This window comes from Schistocerca gregaria, chromosome 6 (genome assembly GCF_023897955.1).
Source record: "Schistocerca gregaria isolate iqSchGreg1 chromosome 6, iqSchGreg1.2, whole genome shotgun sequence".
NCBI classification, from domain to species: domain Eukaryota; kingdom Metazoa; phylum Arthropoda; class Insecta; order Orthoptera; family Acrididae; genus Schistocerca; species Schistocerca gregaria.
Window position 1 is genome coordinate 379,808,721 of NC_064925.1, and position 19,360 is coordinate 379,828,080.

At 47.3% G+C, this 19,360-nt stretch overlaps 1 protein-coding gene across 5 annotated transcripts in view; it reads right to left on the reverse strand.

Moving 5' to 3' along the window:
- Positions 1–19,360, reverse strand: part of LOC126279066 (focal adhesion kinase 1) — a 743,693-nt gene that overhangs the window by 546,830 nt on the left and 177,503 nt on the right. Inside the window, exon 1 of one of the 5 annotated variants that reach the window (XM_049979513.1) lies at positions 18,478–18,854. The exons of 2 other annotated variants lie outside the window; for them this stretch is intronic. In XM_049979513.1, coding sequence (XP_049835470.1) covers positions 18,478–18,545 — 68 coding nt within the window. In that variant the 5' untranslated portion in view covers positions 18,546–18,854. Of the gene's footprint in view, positions 1–18,477; positions 18,855–19,360 lie in introns of those variants that run through there. 2 more of the 5 variants (XM_049979507.1, XM_049979505.1) reach the window with 2 other exon arrangements.

Sequence of the window (19,360 nt, forward strand, 5' to 3'; positions counted from 1 at the left end):
AATTTATTCCACTCGCTCACCGTACTCTGGTTTTTCAGGGAGAATTAGTTGTACCTCAAAAGCAATACACAGCAGTACGGACTGGTTCACTGATGAAGTGACGCCGGATATGCACCTCGTGTCTAGGTTCACTGACTGCAATGCTAGAGAGGAATAACGGTGCTATGCTGAGGCGTTCCCGCAGCTATGGCACGCACATCACACTACTGCATATCTTCTATACATCTGAGAATTGTAGCATTACTCTGAGTTTCACGTTTCGGTGGACCTATTATCAAAAACACATGGGTAATTGGAATAACAAACCGTATAAATATAAGGGGCAATGGGAAAATTTTCGTTTGAGGTCATTGCTGCAGTATATGTGCAATGTAGCGAGATTACGATGGGGTATAGAAGCACCGACATGTAGAGGAGGGATTACTGTGGCATTCGTGTCTTTCCGACGTGCGTGCGTTAAATGCGGAGACCTGGACTACGGCGTGATTATTACCAAATGTCTCCAAACAGGACCAATACACTTATCTTTTCTTGACTGCCAAAGAACAAACACCTGTGGATATCCATCGGAGAGTTAGGAATGTGTTCTGTGTAGCATGTCTGTCGAAAACCAACGTTGTGCAATGGTGCACCAAGTTCTGTGCTGGTCGCGATAACGTACGTTCCCATTTCACGAATGTCGTAACGCAGAAGTTGCACCAACTTGGAGACAATGGATGATGATGATGATGATGATGCTTGGTTTGTTGGACGCTCAACTGCGTGGTTATCAGCACCCGTACAATTTCCCAACCTTTGCTCAGTCCAATTTCGCCACTTTCGTGAATGATGATGAAATGATGAGGACAACACAAACACCCTGTCATCTCGAGGCAGGTAAAAATCCCTAACTCCACCGGGAATCGAACCCGGGACCCTGTGCTCGGGAAGCGAGAACGCGACCACGAGACGACCAGCTGCGGACTGAGACACTCTAGCACCAGCCCTATAGCCCTGGTATCTTGCATTGCGATTATTCTCTCTTAGGTCCCTTAAAAACGGCCTTGAAGGGTCGATGATTCCAGTCGGACGAGGATGTGCAGCAGGCAGTTAACGGACTTCTTCACGCAGCAGGACACGGTCTTTTACCAAAGGGGTATCATCAACCTGCTGCATCGGTGAGATGATTGCCTCAACACTCACGGCCATTTTGCCTGACTGGCATACTGATTCTGGACTGCAGGGCTTTTGAACGGAAACTTTTTGATCGCCCCTTATAATTACATTATTACACTGTAACGAGGTGCGGGGATCAAGGGGCCCTTACACCAAAATAATTAAAAAATATCCCTGAGTAACCTCCGAAATGATGTCCGTGAAGCTCAGGTTCAGTGCGGAACTGTTCCGTAAAGCTCGAGAGGCCGGGAGACGACGTGTGGTAACGCGGCGCCTGCATACCTCGCTGTACGCAGCCCGCACAACACAGCGCGGCCCTGCCTCCAATCCATTCACAGTACTAACACAGCAGCGTGTGACGGCCCACCACATCGCTTCTCAGTCGCACAGCTACTCCACACTCGCAGCACGGCCTCACGTCGGTTCCCACCATTCACTGACGCACAAAGCAGCGTAATTACACGAGCGTGCTAGCTATACATATCAGTTACGACACAGGCCAGCGGTAGCAGCATGGAACTGCTACTTCGGCGGTATTCTCCGAAAGGAGCAAGAACATGCAACACAGCACGAGCGTCACGTTTGTGCAGACAGCCACACTCTTGCAGTTTCCAGTGTCACTGAAAGGCATTTCACTTGGTTTATCTGCGTTAGAACGGGAGTAACAATTATTTGGGAAAAATAAGTTCGTAGCAGCAAGCCGAACACACTGCTGAGTTTGGTTTATATCTAACAAAGAAACTAAACCAAACAGAAACTTACTTGAAAACGGCATGTAAAAGAAATTTCGTTAATACTCGTGATGAAGCTAAAGATCAAAAGCATTAAAACAGAAGGTACGGACGAGATTACGACGAAAATAGGAGATGTCATTATAAAGTATAGTATGTGAGAGAATTTAGAGACCTACCATATGGCCGCGCAGGGTAGCCGTGCGGTCTTGCTACGGTCCGCGCGGCTCCCTCCGTCGGAGGTTCGAGTCCTCCCTCGGGCATGCGTGTTTGTGTTGTCCTTCGTGTAAGTTAGTTTAAGTCAGATTAAGAAGTGTGTAAGCCTAGGGACCGCTGACCCAAGCAGTTTAGTCCCTTGGCAACTTACCACAAATTTCCAAAAAAATTACCTACCGTAAGTCACCAATACAACGCAATAACTACCAGGAAACCTATTTTCTCATCGTGTACATAGTTTGTCTTCTCCGTCTCTGTTTTTCAGATATTATATCCCCTGTTTCCACAAATAACAGCAACAGCAAAGTGTATGCAGGCATCCCTCGCAGGGTCGTTATTCCTGCTAAGAACATTTCACTCAATATTGGCCTGAGAGTTTCCAACTATTATGTTCATTTAAGTATTTCAACAAACGTCACACTTACAAAACAGAAAAAATGTCGGGTTCCGTCATTTCGCATTAATATAAACACAGAAGCCTAATTTTCTATACTGCTGTAATAAAGAAAACGTCAAGTCATTTTCAGTGAAGTGAAAAGACATACTATGCAAAAAATAACACTTCGCTCACACCACGCACCCTAGGCTGCCGTTCTCAAAGGGACTGTGATAATACTGCGACAAACTTCTCCTTTAGAGCAGATGCAAGTGCTCTGGAATACTGCCCAAAGTACTGTGCATGCCATTCTAGAATTTCCCACTAAGACGATGATGGCATGTCAGAAGTTGTATAAAGTGGTTCCTGTACTTAAATTTACACTCAAAAATATACACGGTAAGTTCAATTGTTGCCAGTGTCCACAAAAATAGCGGTGTTTGGTAAAAGAGGGTATATGATGCAAATAACAGGTGTCTCCAGTGTGTTCTAGGATGTCACGGTAGTTACATAATTACGTGTTGCTGGTAAGTGTCCGTGTTGCAAATGCGTACTAGGTTTTCGCGGCCGGTGTCAATCTCACTAAAATTATTCTCCGTGCATTGAGAGGTCATCTTAGCAGCCTTCCTCAGTGCACGGACTTAGTAGCTTGGGTGTGGATGCGGCACAATATAACCGATGAAGCTATCGCTACACCATCGACGTCACATTTATTAAATTTTATTGGTGGGTATAAGGAGAAAGACAGGGGGGCGAGTGTCCAACTAGTGTTGCATGGCTTGCTGACAACTGGTAGCGCGCCACGAATCAGCGACAAGCTGCCGTGTTTTCGTTCTATTAATGACCATAAGACAACGCCGGTTGAGCATATGCTCTCCTTATACCCATCAATGTTGTTTTAGAGCCAATAAAATCTAATAAATGTGACGTCGGTGATCTAAAGGCCCTGTGTTCGAGTCTGCATAACTGTATCACGTTTCCAAGAGACAAAGTGATGCGGACGGTCGCCACCCGGCCTCGAGCATCCAGCCATCTTCAACAATGAAGTGGGTGACTTAATACCCGCACCAGTGCCGCACTGCTTCCGACTAGAAATACACTCCTGGAAATTGAAATAAGAACACCGTGAATTGATTGTCCCAGGAAGGGGAAACTTTATTGACACATTCCTGGGGTCAGATATATCACATGATCACACTGACAGAACCACAGGCACATAGACACAGGCAACAGAGCATGCACAATGTCGGCACTAGTACAGTGTATATCCACCTTTCGCAGCAATGCAGGCTGCTATTCTCCCATGGAGACGATCGTAGAGATGCTGGATGTAGTCCTGTGGAACGGCTTGCCGTGCCATTTCCACCTGGCGCCTCAGTTGGACCAGCGTTCGTGCTGGAGGTGCAGACCGCGTGAGACGACGCTTCATCCAGTCCCAAACATGCTCAATGGGGGACAGATCCGGAGATCTTGCTGGCCAGGGTAGTTGACTTACACCTTCTAGAGCACGTTGGGTGCACGGGATACATGCGGGCGTGCATTGTCCTGTTGGAACAGCAAGTTCCCTTGCCGGTCTAGGAATGGCAGAACGATTGGTTCGATGACGGTTGGGATGTACCGTGCACTATTCAGTGTCCCCTCGACGATCACCAGAGGTGTACGGCCAGTGTAGGAGATCGCTCCCCACACCATGATGCCGGGTGTTGGCCCTGTGTGCCTCGGTCGTATGCAGTCCTGATTGTGGCGCTCACCTGCACGGCGCCAAACACGCATACGATCATCATTGGCACCAAGGCAGAAGCGACTCTCATCGCTGAAGACGACTCGTCTCCATTCGTCCCTCCATTCACGCCTGTCGCGACACCACTGTGGAGACCTCACGCCCCACGTGTTGAGCAATTCGGCGGTACGTCCACCCGGCCTCCCGCATGCCCACTATACGCCCTCGCTCAAAGTCCGTCAACTGCACATACGGTTCACGTCCACGCTGTCGCGGCATGCTACCAGTGTTAAAGACTGCGATGGAGCTCCGTATGCCACGGCAAACTGGCTGACACTGCCGGCGGCGGTGCACAAATGCTGCGCAGCTAGCGCCATTCGACGGCGAACACCGCGGTTCCTGGTGTGTCCGCGGTGCCGTGCGTGTGATCATTGCTTGTACAGCCCTCTCACAGTGTCCGGAGCAAGTATGGTGGGTCTGACACACCGGTGTCAATGTGTTCTTTTTTCCATTTCCAGGAGTGTATATATGTGAGTGCGACGGGCACTGAACGAGCAGCTCGGTAACTTTGTTTCCATTAACTGTCCAATTGACTTATCTAGCTGGGTTCGACACACGTGCACGAGACGTTTTCCGCCTACCTGACGTAGTTGCGCACCGATAAATAACCTCAGGCTTCTCCCAAGGAAGTGTCCTGGGTCCCTTGCTGCGCAGTTGTAACATTTACGTCTATGAAATCTCCAGTGTAGTCATCCTGTAGTGGATTTGTAGTCTTATTTGTACACTGATATCGTCTGAGGGTATGTACATTCCACACAATACTGTCGCTGTTGACAAGTGTGTGTGTGTGTGTGTGTGTGTGTGTGTGTGTGTGTGTGTGTGTGTGCCATCGTACGTAGGCCTCTTCTCGAATCCTTCAGATCCATTAGCTTGACGACTTTTGCTTTTTTTACATGATACAGACCTTTGTACACGGCTAGTCAAAGTTCCATCTGCTTGCTCATAAGGAACTTCCTGGCAGATTAAAATTATTTGCCGGACTGAGACTGAACTCGGGACCTGCCGAGTGAAAATCTCATTCTGGAAACATCCCGCAGGCTGTGGCTAAGCCATGTCTCCGCAATATCCTTTCTTCCAGGAGTGCTAGTTCTGCGAGGTTCGCAGAAGAGTTTCTGTGGAGTTTGTAAGGTTGAAGACGAGGTACTGGCAGAATTGAAGCTGTGAGAAAGGGTCGCGAGTCGTGCTTGGGTAGCTGAGATGGTAGAGCACTTTCCCGCGAAAGGCAAAGTTCCCGAGTTCGAGTCTCGGTCCGACAAACAGTTTTAATCTGAAAGGAAGTTTCTTATCAGCGCACACTCCGCTGCAGAGTGAAAATCTCATTCTGCTTGCTCATAAATAGCTCAAGGCGTTTTTGTGCGACACAAACTCCTGTACGATCTAGTTATTCAATTTCAGTTATTTTGATACTTCTCTCATGACGATGAGCGACAGGGTGCAGACACTGTTCATCTGTGTGTGAATTCCTAAGGGACCAAATTGCTGAGGTCAACGGTCCCTAGACTTACACAATACTTGAACTAACTTATGCTAAGAAGAACACACACACCCATGCCGAAGGGAGGAAGCGAACCTCCGGCAAGAGGGGGCGCGCAATCCGTGACAAGGCGCTTCAAACCGTGCGGCCACTCCGCGAGGCGTGCAGATACCTTTGGGTCGTTATGTGGATAAACAAAACTATCGCTCCCCTTGAGCGATAAATCCATTAGAACTTCGCCAAAAAATTTCCTTTCATAGTGTCACGATAATTGTCTGGTACAGCGATTTGTATGCGAAGGTCGTTTTATATGGCTGTCATGTTGACTTTAACGCAATGTTGTTTGTCTCGAGCAGTACGAAGTCAGAGGTTCCAACCCCCAAAAATGGAAGGAACAGGAGAAGGCCGCAGCTCATACTACAAGCGTGCTGCGAGAGAGCTAAACGGGGAAACCAGTGTGGAATCTCACGTCGGGCCATCCTCTAGCGAGACTGCTCACGTGTTAGCATACTCTGCGGGGATACATTTGGAAATTTCTGCAAGTAGAAGAGATGAAAGTTGTTACTCACGAATAAACTGCAATTATGCAAAAACAGTCTGAACGTGTAACGCAAAACTGTCAGAAAAAATACTCAATTAACGCTACCATTGTAAGAATATCCACTGATTAACCAGTGAGGAATGTGAGGTCATTAAAACTTTCAGTGACCTCTGTCAAGAATTTGTGTTACTGTTGCAGAGGTTAAATTGTGGAACTATTCCATGAAATCCTTCGGGTGGCAAGCGTAGCTCTTATCAATAAATGCACAAGTTTCAGGTAGTCTCCGCGGTTGAGCACTGTGTGTTCACCAGATCGATCGAGGCCTTCAAAATCTACGCATACGTCCGCCTGATATAGTGAAGTTGTGAAAGGCATTACTTCCGCTGGTCAGGTATATAGCACTCACACATTGTGAGCTTGATTAAATCCGTACGCCTCAAACCATGGAGAATTCTCCCCTACGAAAATAATAAATAATGGCTTTTCATTCAGAACAACTAAATTTAGCTTTTAAAAATATCTTGAAGTCCCAGACTGTGTGAAATTTGTATAATTAGCACTCAAGAATGTCAAAGTGTCAGTCTGTATGAAATTCGTATATTTATGTCAATGTTTTAGGGGAGGGCTTTCCATATTGCAATTGCCGCGGAAGCAGCGCGATTTATCAGGGGACCAGTGATCATATTCTGGTCGCGGCCCTGGAAAGCAGACATGACAGCAACAAACTACACTGTTTGTGTTAAGAGCGATTTTGTTTTGCCCAACTAGCTGGATACATTTTATACTGAGGTGACAAAAGTCATGGGATGCCTCCTAAGATCGTGTCGGACCTCCTTTTGCCCGGCGTGGCATGGACTCACAAAGTCGCCGGAAGTACTCTGCAGTAATACTGAACCATGCTGCCTTTATAGTCGTCAATAATTGAGAAAGTGTAGCCGGTGCTGGATTTTATGAACGAACTGACCATTAGATCACGTCACACAAATTTTCGATAGGACTCATGTCGGCCTATCTAGGTGGGCAAATCATTCGCTCAGATTGTCCAGAATTTTCTTCAAAATAATCGCGAACGATTGTGGCACCGTAACATGGCGTGTATGTCACCCATACAAATTCCATCGTCGTTTCGGACATGACGTCCATGAGTGGCGCAAATGGTCTCCAAGTACCCGAACATAACCATTTCCAGTCAATGATCTGTTCGGACCACGGGACCCACACCATTCCAATTAAACAGAGCTCACACCATTATAGAGCCACCACCAACATGCACAGTGTCTTGTTGAGAGTTTGGCTCCATGACTTCGTGGGGTCTGCGACGCACTCTAACCCTACCATCAGCTCTTACGAACTGAAATTAGGACTCATCTGACCAGACCACGGTTTTCCAGTCGTCTAGGGTGCAACCGATATGGTGACGAGCCCAGGAGAGGCGCTGCAGGCGACGTCGTGCCGTTAGCAAAGGCAGTCGCGTCGGTCGTCTGCTGCCATAGCCTATTTACGCCATATTTCGCCACACTGTTATAAAGGATATGTTCATCGTACGTCCCACACTGATTTCTGCGATTATTTCACGCAGTGTTGCTTGTCTTTTAGCACTGACAACTATCGAAACGCCGCTGCTCTTGGTCGTAAAGTGAAGGCCGTCAGCCACTGAGAGGTAATAACTGAAATTTGGTAGTCTTGGCACAGTCTTGACAATATAGATCTCGAAATATTGAATTCCCTAATGATTTAGGAAATGGAATGTCCCATGAGCCTGGGTCCAACTATCATTCCGCGTTCAGAGTCTTACCACGTCGGAAATGTGTTCACAACAACCACCTGACAACAAAAGATAGCTCCGCCAATGCACTGCAGTTTTATACCTTGTGTACGTGTTACTACAGCCATGAAATAATGTGATAACTGACGGCAAACAGTAGATGATGTATTAAGCAGCAAATCTGAGGCACCAAAACAGTGATCTTTTTCTTATACGTAAAGATTCGGTAGATGACAGGAGTGATGCAGCGTCATGGTATTCGAAAATACTACGTTTCCTGTGAAAATAGCGTCATAAATTGGTTTGCAGGTCAGAGAGCCAAGGCTGGGGTAAGTTTTCGATTCTGCGACTGCTGAAAGCGACTATAGAAATGAAGCAGTTTTGAGGCGACGATCTCGTCATGTTCGCAGCACATATTCATTCGGACAGGAAGTTCTTTGAAGGGTGAACGATAGAGAGCGGAAAAGGTGAAAACTCTGACGGCGCAATATGAGATGAATAAGGTGGGTGCTGGATGGCTTTCCAACCCAAATCTTTGTAGTGTTTGTCAGTCCAGCAGAAAGCGGGTGGGCGTTATCGTGGAGTAGCATCACTTCATACAGTCTCCCTGGTCGCTGTTCTTGGACTGCCTCTGCAAGACTTTTCAGTTGTTGACAATACATGCCAGCAATGATGGTGACAGCTCGCTGTTCCACCAGATTCGTAACAAAAAATGTCTCTGAGCACTATGGGACTTAACATCTGAGGTCATCAGTCCCCCAGAACTTAGAACTACTTAAACCTAACTAACCTAAGGACATCACACACATCCATGCCCGAGGCAGGATTCGAACCTGCGCCTAGAACCGCTGGGCCACTCCGGCCGGCGATTCGTAACATATTTTGCGGGTGCACAGGGTGTACAGGAAGTTGCTGTTTTGTTTAGGCTCATCCATTCCTTTATTTTCCTTATGTTAGGTTAAAGACACCATTTCTCGTCACCAGTAACGATACAGGATAAGAATGGTAGGTTTTATTCACGAGCCAGTCGTTGACGAGCAACCAGAGATGCACGTATGGCCACTCGCCGATTGATGATCCTTTCCCGTTGCATGCAAATGTTACACGCTGGTGGAATGATCGTAGTTCATCACATTTGCCAGTTCTAGAGTACACTGACGTGGATCATTATGGATTAATGCAGTTAAATGATCTGTATCAAATCCCGAATGCCTTCCTGAACATGGACAGTCACTACACTCAAAACGATCCTTCTTAAAACGAGATATCCAATGGCATTGTCCCCATACACGGCGCAAGTTTTTCTGGCTACCTCCGCCGCTGTCACCCGTCTACTGAACTGAAACAGTAGAGTACGTCGGAAATGTTTCGAATTATCCACTTTGCACTCCATTTTCTAATGTCCACAGCTCCAAATGACAAAAGGCAACATGTAAAGTCAAATAGCAATAGTGATCTACAAACACAAAATGACAAACGATAAATAAACACATAGCAGCCGGAACACCAACACGCAAAGCAAAAACACTATGAACATATGCACAAACCTAATAAAGAGTAAAGCGACTTACCCGACTAGGCGACAGATTTCAATTGATCCACGATCCATTCTCTGTCACATCCCGAGCCCACTGCAATGGGAACTGATGATGTAGATGGGTCAACATGGGATCACATAAGGATAGTCTGCTATGTAACACCACCTTCCGCAATGTGCACTGATCGGTGTGCACCACAACACTTGTGCCTCTGGCATGACTGTGCTCTGCTGTGAGATCCGCAGCACATCGCGGCCTGTGCGTCTTTACACAGCGGGCAAGCCTCGACCTCCACCTTTTGTGATGAGACGTGGACTTCCAGCACCTTGTCGGCTGCTAATAGTTTCACCTTCCTTGGGCCACTTTCCACAGACGCTTACGGCAGTAGCGCGACAAAAGCCGACCAGCTTGGCTGTCCCCGAAGTGTACGTGCCCAGGCTCCGAGCCATAAAGTGCCCTTTTGCGAAATGGTTTGTGTCAGTGGGTTTCAAAAAAATGTTTAAATGGCTCTAAGCACTATGGGATTTGACGTCTGAGGTCATCAGTCCCCTAGACTTAGACCTACTTGAACCTAACTAACCTAAGGACATCACACACATCCATACCCGAGGCACGATTCGAATGTGCGACCGTAACGGTCGCTTAGTTCCGGACTGAAGCGCCTAGAACCGCTCGGCCACCGCGGCCGGCTTGTGGGTTTCCCTATTTTCGGATAATACAGTCGCTAGAATGAATACTCATTCTCTCTGCTCCGGCTACAATCTTTCTTTACCGCGTCAAATGCCGATAACACCACCAGGCAGCATTCAGTGGGCAGTGGTCATAACGTCATCGTTATGAGATTTTATTAATGTTTTGGCTACGACATATTATAAATGTAAGAAATCTTATGGCTACCAAATTGTAGTAATGTAGGGAAGTGCACGATACGTGTAGAACACGGTCGGCGGAAAATAGAGTGAGCCTAATTGTCAACACACAGACGAAAGTAGTGCGTCTCAGCCACGGTCATTGCTGGGGCGATAACACGTATGTATGCAATAGCAGTAACTGCAGCCAGATGGCGGACGTAAACATGGAAATGGTAGCGTGGTTGCCACGTTACAGAGTCATTTTCCAGAAAAGCTGGACGTTTCCAGAAATTAGGAAGACCTTCGGTAGCTTCAGGGGAAGCGACACTGCTAGAGAAACTCATGCAGAAGTCTGAAAAAGGAGCGAAAGTTGTATCAAAACGAATCATCCGATTTTAAAAAATCGGAACTATTACGTTATTTGAGGTATGTGCGTGAACAACGTACTGTTGGAAAGAGCAAACTTTGAAGTTTTACACGGTTCCCGACAGGTAGCAGCAGTGTGCACCCACTTCAGTTCTAGTAAAACTGGTGTCGGGACAACAAAAAGCATTTTGTGATGTACGTTTTGCACAGTGCGGGTCAGTAATAACTGTTCAACCTGACTTTCGTACTTGTTCAGCCTGACTTTCGTACTAGGTATGGTGTTGATTCTCCTACAGCACAGAGCATTTGACGATGGCATGAACAATTCCGAGAAATAGGCTGTGTAAAGGCAAATCGCAGGGCCTTACCCGAGTGTCATACACAGGCGTTTCAGGAGAAGTCCGCAGAAATCCGTTCGCCGTGCCGCTCGACAGCTCAACAGCCCTCCGATGTCCTTCTGGCGTGTGTTGTGTCGACGTTCAAACACGAAACCGTTCAAAATTCAGCTACTGCAAAGCTCTTTGTGAAGGAGAAACAACAGCGTGTCAAGTTCTGAAATTTCGTTCTTGGCAAGATGGAGGATGACAGCTTTCGTCCGGGCTTAGTGACGAGGCAATGTTAGCTTAAATGGAAAGGTGAACCGTAATAATGTGAGAGTATGGGCTATGGAACAACCACAAGAAGTTGTACAACTTGAGAGGGAGTCTCGAGAATTTAATGTGTTTTGTGCAATTTCACGCAGAAAGATGTATGGTCCAATTTTCTTTGCCGAGAACACTGTTACAAGTGGCGCATATCTCGATACACTTGAGAACTTCCTTTTCCCACATTTGGAGACTGATTTGAACGACTTCATTTAGCGAGAGGATGGGGCACCACCACACTGCCTTCAGAAAGTGTGGGAATTTTTAAACCAAAGGCTTACTGAACGATGTATCTGTCGCACTGGAGCAAACGATTCGGCCTTACATTATTGGTCTTCAAGGTCACTGGACTTGACTATGTGATTATTTCTTGCGGGCGTTTATAAAAGACTGTTTCTGCGCCTCGGTTACCAACAACAATGAATGATCTGAGAATTCGCATAACAACAGCTGTGGAAGCTGTAACTCAAGACATGTTCGCTGCAGTGTGGGAACAACCTGAAAATCTCATCGACATATGCCGTGCATCTCAAGAGGGCATATTGGACACCTATGAAAAGGTATGAAAAAAAACTTTAGTTTCATGTTCATAAAAAAAACCTCATTGCATATTTTTATTAGTTTCAAAAACACTGAAGTGCCAAATCGTATGATTCTCTTTTATACATCCTGTATATAAAGTTACTAGCGCACCAAACTAAGGCAGTCGCAGGTATAGTCAGTACTACGAAGTACTGATTAGCAGAAAGAGCTCGTACAAAAGCCGAGTCGTCGGGTGCAGTGACACGTTCAAGCTGAAGCAATAAAATTCACGAGAAAACTGTACAGGCTTTTTGCGAGGGAAGACAACTACGTTTCCGAGAAGTATTTAGCAACAGTTATTATCCTATGTTTTCTGCCTATTTGTCAAAACAAGCTCAATATATTTCCTAGTAGTAACGAGTAATAGTTGATACATTCCGTGCGTCAGAATATAGGAAGGAAAAATTGCTGCCTCGCACTCATCTCCTATTATAAATGATTGCATATTGTCGCAGTGGGCAATATTAGACATTTTTTGTATGTTGTAGGATATAAAGAGGAAAAAGTGATGCTCTCTCGCACATTTCTCTGATTGTGATTGTAGTGCGGGCCGGTGTGGCCGTGCGGTTCTAGGCGCTACAGTCTGGAGCCGAGCGACCGCTACGGTAGCAGGTTCGAATCCTGCCTCGGACATGGATGTGTGTGATGTCCTTAGGTTAGTTAGGTTTAAGTAATTCTAAGTTCTAGGCGACTGATGACCTCAGATGTTAGGTCTCATAGTGCTCAGAGCCATTTGAACCATTTTTTCTACCTACTACGGCAACAAATTGTCCTCTAGGTTCCAAAATCACCTGAGCTAAGCATCCTAGTAGACTTTCCCCCTCTCTCTCCACTGAAGGTGACTTAGTAGTGTCGTCAACACCCCGATCGCGCCACGCAACCCATACTTTCGCCCACAGCTGGCGACAGGACCTGTAGCAGGACACGACACTGTTTTGACTCTTCATTGTCGGTGTGCTGTGCGACGAGGCCGCCATCTTTCTATAATAATATTCCGAAATTTACAGAGGGCGATTCAACTGCCCCTACCGATACAAATACCACACGACACAACAATGGAGTTGGCCAGTTTACTCTGAAAATATGAAGCACATTGTCAAAATGTTGCAAAATAATGTATACGAAGACATCTTAGATCTACTGTGCAAATTTTGTCCATCAAACTACTATAACACTTAATGCGGCGACCCATACATAAATCTTTTCATTGGGTTATATACTGGAAAGATTACGTGCCCACTTCCCATTTTGATATCTTCTGTCAATTTCCTTGTTTCCAATGGTGAAACACACTTTACAACACAACGTTTCTGAACTATTTACGAAAGATTAAATACTATAAAAGAAATAAAATTACAGACATCCAAAATCTGTATGACTACATCCCTAATTACACGAACAGTGATTGGAGATATCTAGATAAGGTATAACTTCATCCAAAAATGCCCTGTAACTCATGGACAACCCCCTTTAATTTCTTTAAGTATGATTCCGTTTGCTAACAGTCGCCCAAGACTGAGGAAACTTAAATCGATTACATGGCATGTCTGGACACCGTACCTGATACAAAGTGCGGGTTGCATAAAACAACGTCCGTAGGGGCAACTGAATCAATCTCTATTACACTGCCGGAAAAAGAATTACCTGGAGAGACGACGCTGATTTTGATCCGATGATGGCATATGCCACTTGAGTGATGGTAGATGAACTTAAAATGGATTCAACGTCGTCCACCAACAGACAATTTAGTGACATATCCACCAGAGCGCCATTAGTGTCTCTTCTTTAATACTGAATGCTGATAGCCAGGCCGCCCGGAGTGGCCGTGCGGTTGTAGGTGCTACAGTCCGCAACCGAGCGACCGCTAAGGTCGCAGGTTCGAATCCTGCCTCGGGCATGGATGTGTATGGTGTCCTTAGGTTAGTTATGTTTAATTAGTTCTAAGTTCTAGGCGACTGATGACCTCAGAAGTTAAGTTGCATAGTGTTCAGAGCCATTTGACAGCCAGCAGGCTCAGTGTGGTCGCAATAACGTTTCCCGGGACAGTATTCGCCATCTACACGACCAACTGGTTTCCAGAGTCACCGTTTGTATTGCTGCCCATGGAGGCTACACCATGTACTAATACAGGTGTTTCAGTATGGGTCGATACCTAGTACCTCAGAACCGCTTGTGCTACTGAACTGTAAATGGAATCATTTCATGTACTCCATATGCAATGTTGCTACACTAAATCTTGAATGAACTGGAAATCTCTAAAAGGGTGTACTAATTTTTTTCCGGCAGTGTATTACTGAAAGCCAGTACAGCTCTTTGGAACATATTGTTTTGGCTTAATACACTACTGGCCATTAAAATTGCTACACCACGAAATGACGTGCTACAGACGCGAAATTTAACCGACAGGAAGAAGATGCTGCGATATGCAAATGATTAGTTTCTCAGAGCATTCACACAAGGTTGGCGCCGGTGGCGACACGTACAACGTGCTGACATGAGGAAAGTTTCCAACCGATTTCTCATACACAAACAGCAGTTGACCGGCGTTGCCTGGTGAAATGTTGTGATGCCTCGTGTACGGAGGAGAAATGCGTACCATCACGTTTCCGACTTTGATAAAGGTCGGATTGTACGCGATTGCGGTTTATCGGATCGCGACATTGCTGCTCTCGTTGGTCGAGATCCAATGACTGTTAGCAGAATACGGAATCGTGGGGTTCAGGAGGGTAATACGGAACGCCGTGCTGGATCCCAACGGCCTCGTATCACTAGCAGTCGAGATGACAGGCATCTTATCCGCATGCCTGTAACGGATCGTGCAGCCACGTCTCGATCCCTGAGTCAACAGACGGGGACGTTTGCAAGACAACAACCATCTGCACGAACAGTTCGACGACGTTTGGAGCAGCATGGACTATCAGCTCGGAGACCGTAGCTGCGGTTAACCTTGACGCTGCATCAGACAGGAGCGCCTGCGATGGTGTACTCAACGACGAACGTAGGTTCACGAATGGCAAAACGTCATTTTTTCGGATGAATCCAGGTTCTGTTTACAGCATCATGATGGTCGCATCCATGTCTGGCGACATCGCGGTGGAAGCGTGTATTCGTCATTGCCATACTGGCGTATCACCCGTCGTGATAGTATGGGGTGCCATTGGTTACACGTCTCTGCCACCTCTTGTTCGCATTGACGGCACTTTGAACAGTGGACGTTACATTTCAGATGTGTTACGACCCTTGGCTCTATCCTTCATTCGATCCCTGCGAAACCCTACATTTCAGCAGGATAATGCACGACCGCATGTTGCAGGTCCTGTGCGGGCCTTTCTGGATACAGAAAATGTTCGACTGCTGCCCTGGCCAGCACATTCTCCAGATCTCTCACCAACTGAAAACGTCTGGTCAATGGTGGCGGAGCAACTGGCTCGTCACAATACGCCAGTCACCACTCTTGATGAACTGTGGCATTGTGTTGAAGCTTCATGGGCAGCTGTACCTGTTTGACTCAATGCCCAGGCGTATCGAGGCCGTTATTACAGCCAGAGGTGGTTCTTCTGCGTACTGATTTCTCAGGATCTATGCACCAAAATTACGTGAAAATGTAATCACATGTCAGTTCTAGTATAATATATTTGTCCAATGAATACCCGTTTATGATCTGCATTTCTTCTTGGTGTAGCAATTTTAATGGCCAGTAGTGTAAACTGATTTCGCCGAGAGAACGGTCCGAATTGCGTCCTCGTCGTGCCACTTTACATACAAAGCGACGTTCGGCCGCTGCAGACACTACTGCAGCCCCGCCATACAGCAAGCGTCGGCCGGTCGTGGGGTTTAACTGCCGGCGCTGCGAGGTGCGAGGGCAGAGCGCGGCTGGCGGCCGGCCGGATATCGCAATAAACGCGGCCGCCTCCTGCCTCTGCCGTGAGGAGGAGAGCGCCAGCTGGCGGCCACGCACGCGCACGCACGCACGCACACTACGCGCAGTGCGTGGCGGCCGCCTCCTCGCCCTGCGTTTCACTCGTCTCGCGCCGCCATCTGTTTGCACAGAGAGTGTATATAGCAACCGGCGGGAGGAACCGCACCATCCAGCGAAACCCTGGCGCCAGGCGCTGGTTTACTCTCAGCGGACTCCATCCACACATCGTCTTACCGAGAACACGTCGCACTAGGGCCGACGCAATAATGCGCGGGTTCCACTAAATCCTCGCGGCTTACTAAACGGACACCTCAGTTACCGTCTGCACTGCGGGCGCCACCTAAAGTCAGGCACTTGAGCTCAAGTACAACTGGACTCACCTCAGTCGCAAACGACTGCTTTCTACTGTTACTGACGTCCCACGATTCCCTACGCTCTCTTGCAAAAAGCCCGTGGCGGAGAGCTGGCTGCCTTCCCCGTCTATTTCGTCGGTACGAGAAACTCACAAGGCAGTTATCATGGCACATGTTCGGAAGGAACAGTGTCTCCTCAGTGAGAACCGCACCTTCTTCACTTTTTGCACTGTTGTTACTAAAGATCCCAGTTTTTTTCTACAACTGAGAATGGATACACTGACAGAAGCACGTGGCCATCACCATCTTAGGTCGTTAAGATATCTGTTTGGGAGTAATGAGGTACTTGTATTAATACATGCAAGGAATCCCTGTGACTATCAGTGCTGGGCCTGAAAGACTCTGCCACTAAATAGTGTAGCCTAGACAGTGATTGGCTCTGAGCACTATGGGACTTAACATCTGTGGTCATCAGTCCCCTATAAGTTAGAGCTACTTAAACCTACATAACCTAAGGACATCACACACATCCATGTCCGAGGCAGGATTCGAACCTGCGACCGTAGCCGTCGCGCGGCTCCGGACTGTAGCGCCTAGAACCGCTCGGCCACTACGGCCGGCCCTAGACAATGAAAAATGGGTATGATAAGCGGCTGGTTTCCAGCTCATGCCTTCTGATCACTGACTACTTCTATTACCTTGTTCTAAGAGGTACATAGTTTCATCAGCTAGTCGAGAGATGTGTCGACCGAAGACAGAAAATTTCGTCTCACAAACGATAAACTGAAAACTTCATTGAAAGAACAGAATCAGAACCTTGGGTCTTGTAGTCCCCTCAACTCTGAGACTAAACCAATGTTAAAAATAAAGTCAATAATTATCAATTTAAATCAAGTACCAACAGGGAAATACCTAACGGCCGAAGTGTAGAAGAAGACAGAACATGCATTGCTACCCGTACTAGAAAAAATACAGAAGTAAAGAACTGACCATATGATCTTTGTCACAAAATGGGCCACGTTAATTATTTGTGTCTTCTTAGACCTCCACCGTGTGTACGACTAGATGGAAGAATAGCTGCAGCGATGGATCTTGGATATTAAGAACCTAGTGATAATTAAAAGTTAATGCCTGGGAAAGACAAAGTCTGTACAAAATAAAAAAAAAAAAACGAAATAAGTTAGTCGAATATGTCTTAAGGCAACCAGGAATAAAGTTTTAGAACTGAAAGTCGCAGAAAACGAGAAAATTTTGCAAACTCACGAAGATTAGAATATTTATCAAAATATTCAAGCCACATAATATATATATATATATATATATATATATATATATATATATATATATTACTCCAGAACGAAGAGAAGGCGATAGAATACTAGTTGACAGACTGTTTCTCTTTAAGGAAAACAGATTAAGACGGGGCAAAGCTCAACTGGGAAAGCATATGGGAAGAAAATGGCCTTGACATCGCAGGCACCTATCCGCTACTTACATTTATTGGTTTATTAGAGAAATAGGTACGAGTGTGACAGTGTTCCTCCCTCTGGTTGTAATGACAAGACTGATCCGTAGCGTAGCTCGCGGTCTTGGTTAGTAAGAAGATGACATCTGGTTGTGAGTTGGCTAGCACCAACAAATGTGAATAGGATACAAATGCACCAACAAATGTGAATAGGAAACAAATTTTGATTCGAAACAAAATGATCTGTAACGATGGCAGACATCTGCGTTGGCTCCATATGTAACACTATGCGATATAAATAACGCAAACTTCAAGGAATGTTCCTTCGGAAAAGCTGTACTTCTCCTATGAGTATTTCTGGGAAATAATCTGTACGCATATCGTAAATCATCTGTAAAAAATGAAAGACTGGTGCGTTTGGGATACCGAGGCGGGAGGTGTAGAGTACGCAGCGCTTAGAGTGAAATATGGATACCTGAGTCAGGAACGCCGAACCTGGATTTGAACCAGATCGTAATAAGTGTGTAAACGCTAAATCAGCATCGTAACTACTCGCCCATCCCTCTCAGTGACAGCGAAACGTGAAACCTGACACTGCACACCGGTACGTGGTGTTAGTATGTTTATCGATTTTCTGTTGTGCATAGTGACGGGTTTTCGGATGCATATTTCGGCTGTGAGAGCACGGCCGGATGCCTGGGTAGCAGGTAGGCCTACTCACTCGGTAGTCTCGAGGTACTGGAAGACGCGGTATGCCGGCCGCCGGAACATGGGCGCTGCGAGGACCATAGCCTCCTGGCACTAGGAGAGCAGCCAGGTCCCCCGATCTCTGCGCCGAGCTGCGGGCCGCGCCCGCCTTCAGCGACGCACCGCCTCACCACGTCACAGCGGCACTGCACAGTGCGCGCCACGCCACGCTGCACCGCTCCACCCCTATAGCAGCAGCACTGCTTTATAGCTGGCGACCGCACCCGCCGCGAGCCGAGACTCCAGGCGCACGCGCACACGTAATCACCACCCCGCACAACTGGTCGGCTTGGCGTCCCGACCGCGACTGACGTGCACGCGCTCCGGCCGCCGGCGCCGCCCGTCAGAGAGAGCGAGCTGGTTGGCCGGGCGGCCGCGGAGCGGCGCTGCACGCCGGGATTATCGATCGCCGGGTCGACGCGGCGGCGGCGGTCGGGCCCCGGCCTGGGCGCGCGCGTGTGGCCGGCGCTGGCGCTAGCCCGCCCGCTGCCTACGTCACACGGTGGCTGGCTGGCCCTCCTCAAAACAACGACCGCCGCAGCAGCCGGCCGGCTGGATGGAGCAGAGGAGGGTGCGGCACGGCACCCAGCTAGCGACGCCGCCCGCACACAGTAGCCACACCTACAGCGCCCCGCGCTGCGGAACTGCCTTCTACTGATTTCGAACTCGAAATCATCTGATCTGCATATAGATGCATATTCTGCAAAACCACTGTGAAGTACATGGTTGGCTGAACTCCCCACTGTACCACGCCTCTCACCTTTCCGTTTGTGGGACGCGGAAACAGTAACTCATTAAACGTCTCTGTGGATGCTGTAATTACTCTAATTTTGTCTTCGCATTCCCTACGGATAGAA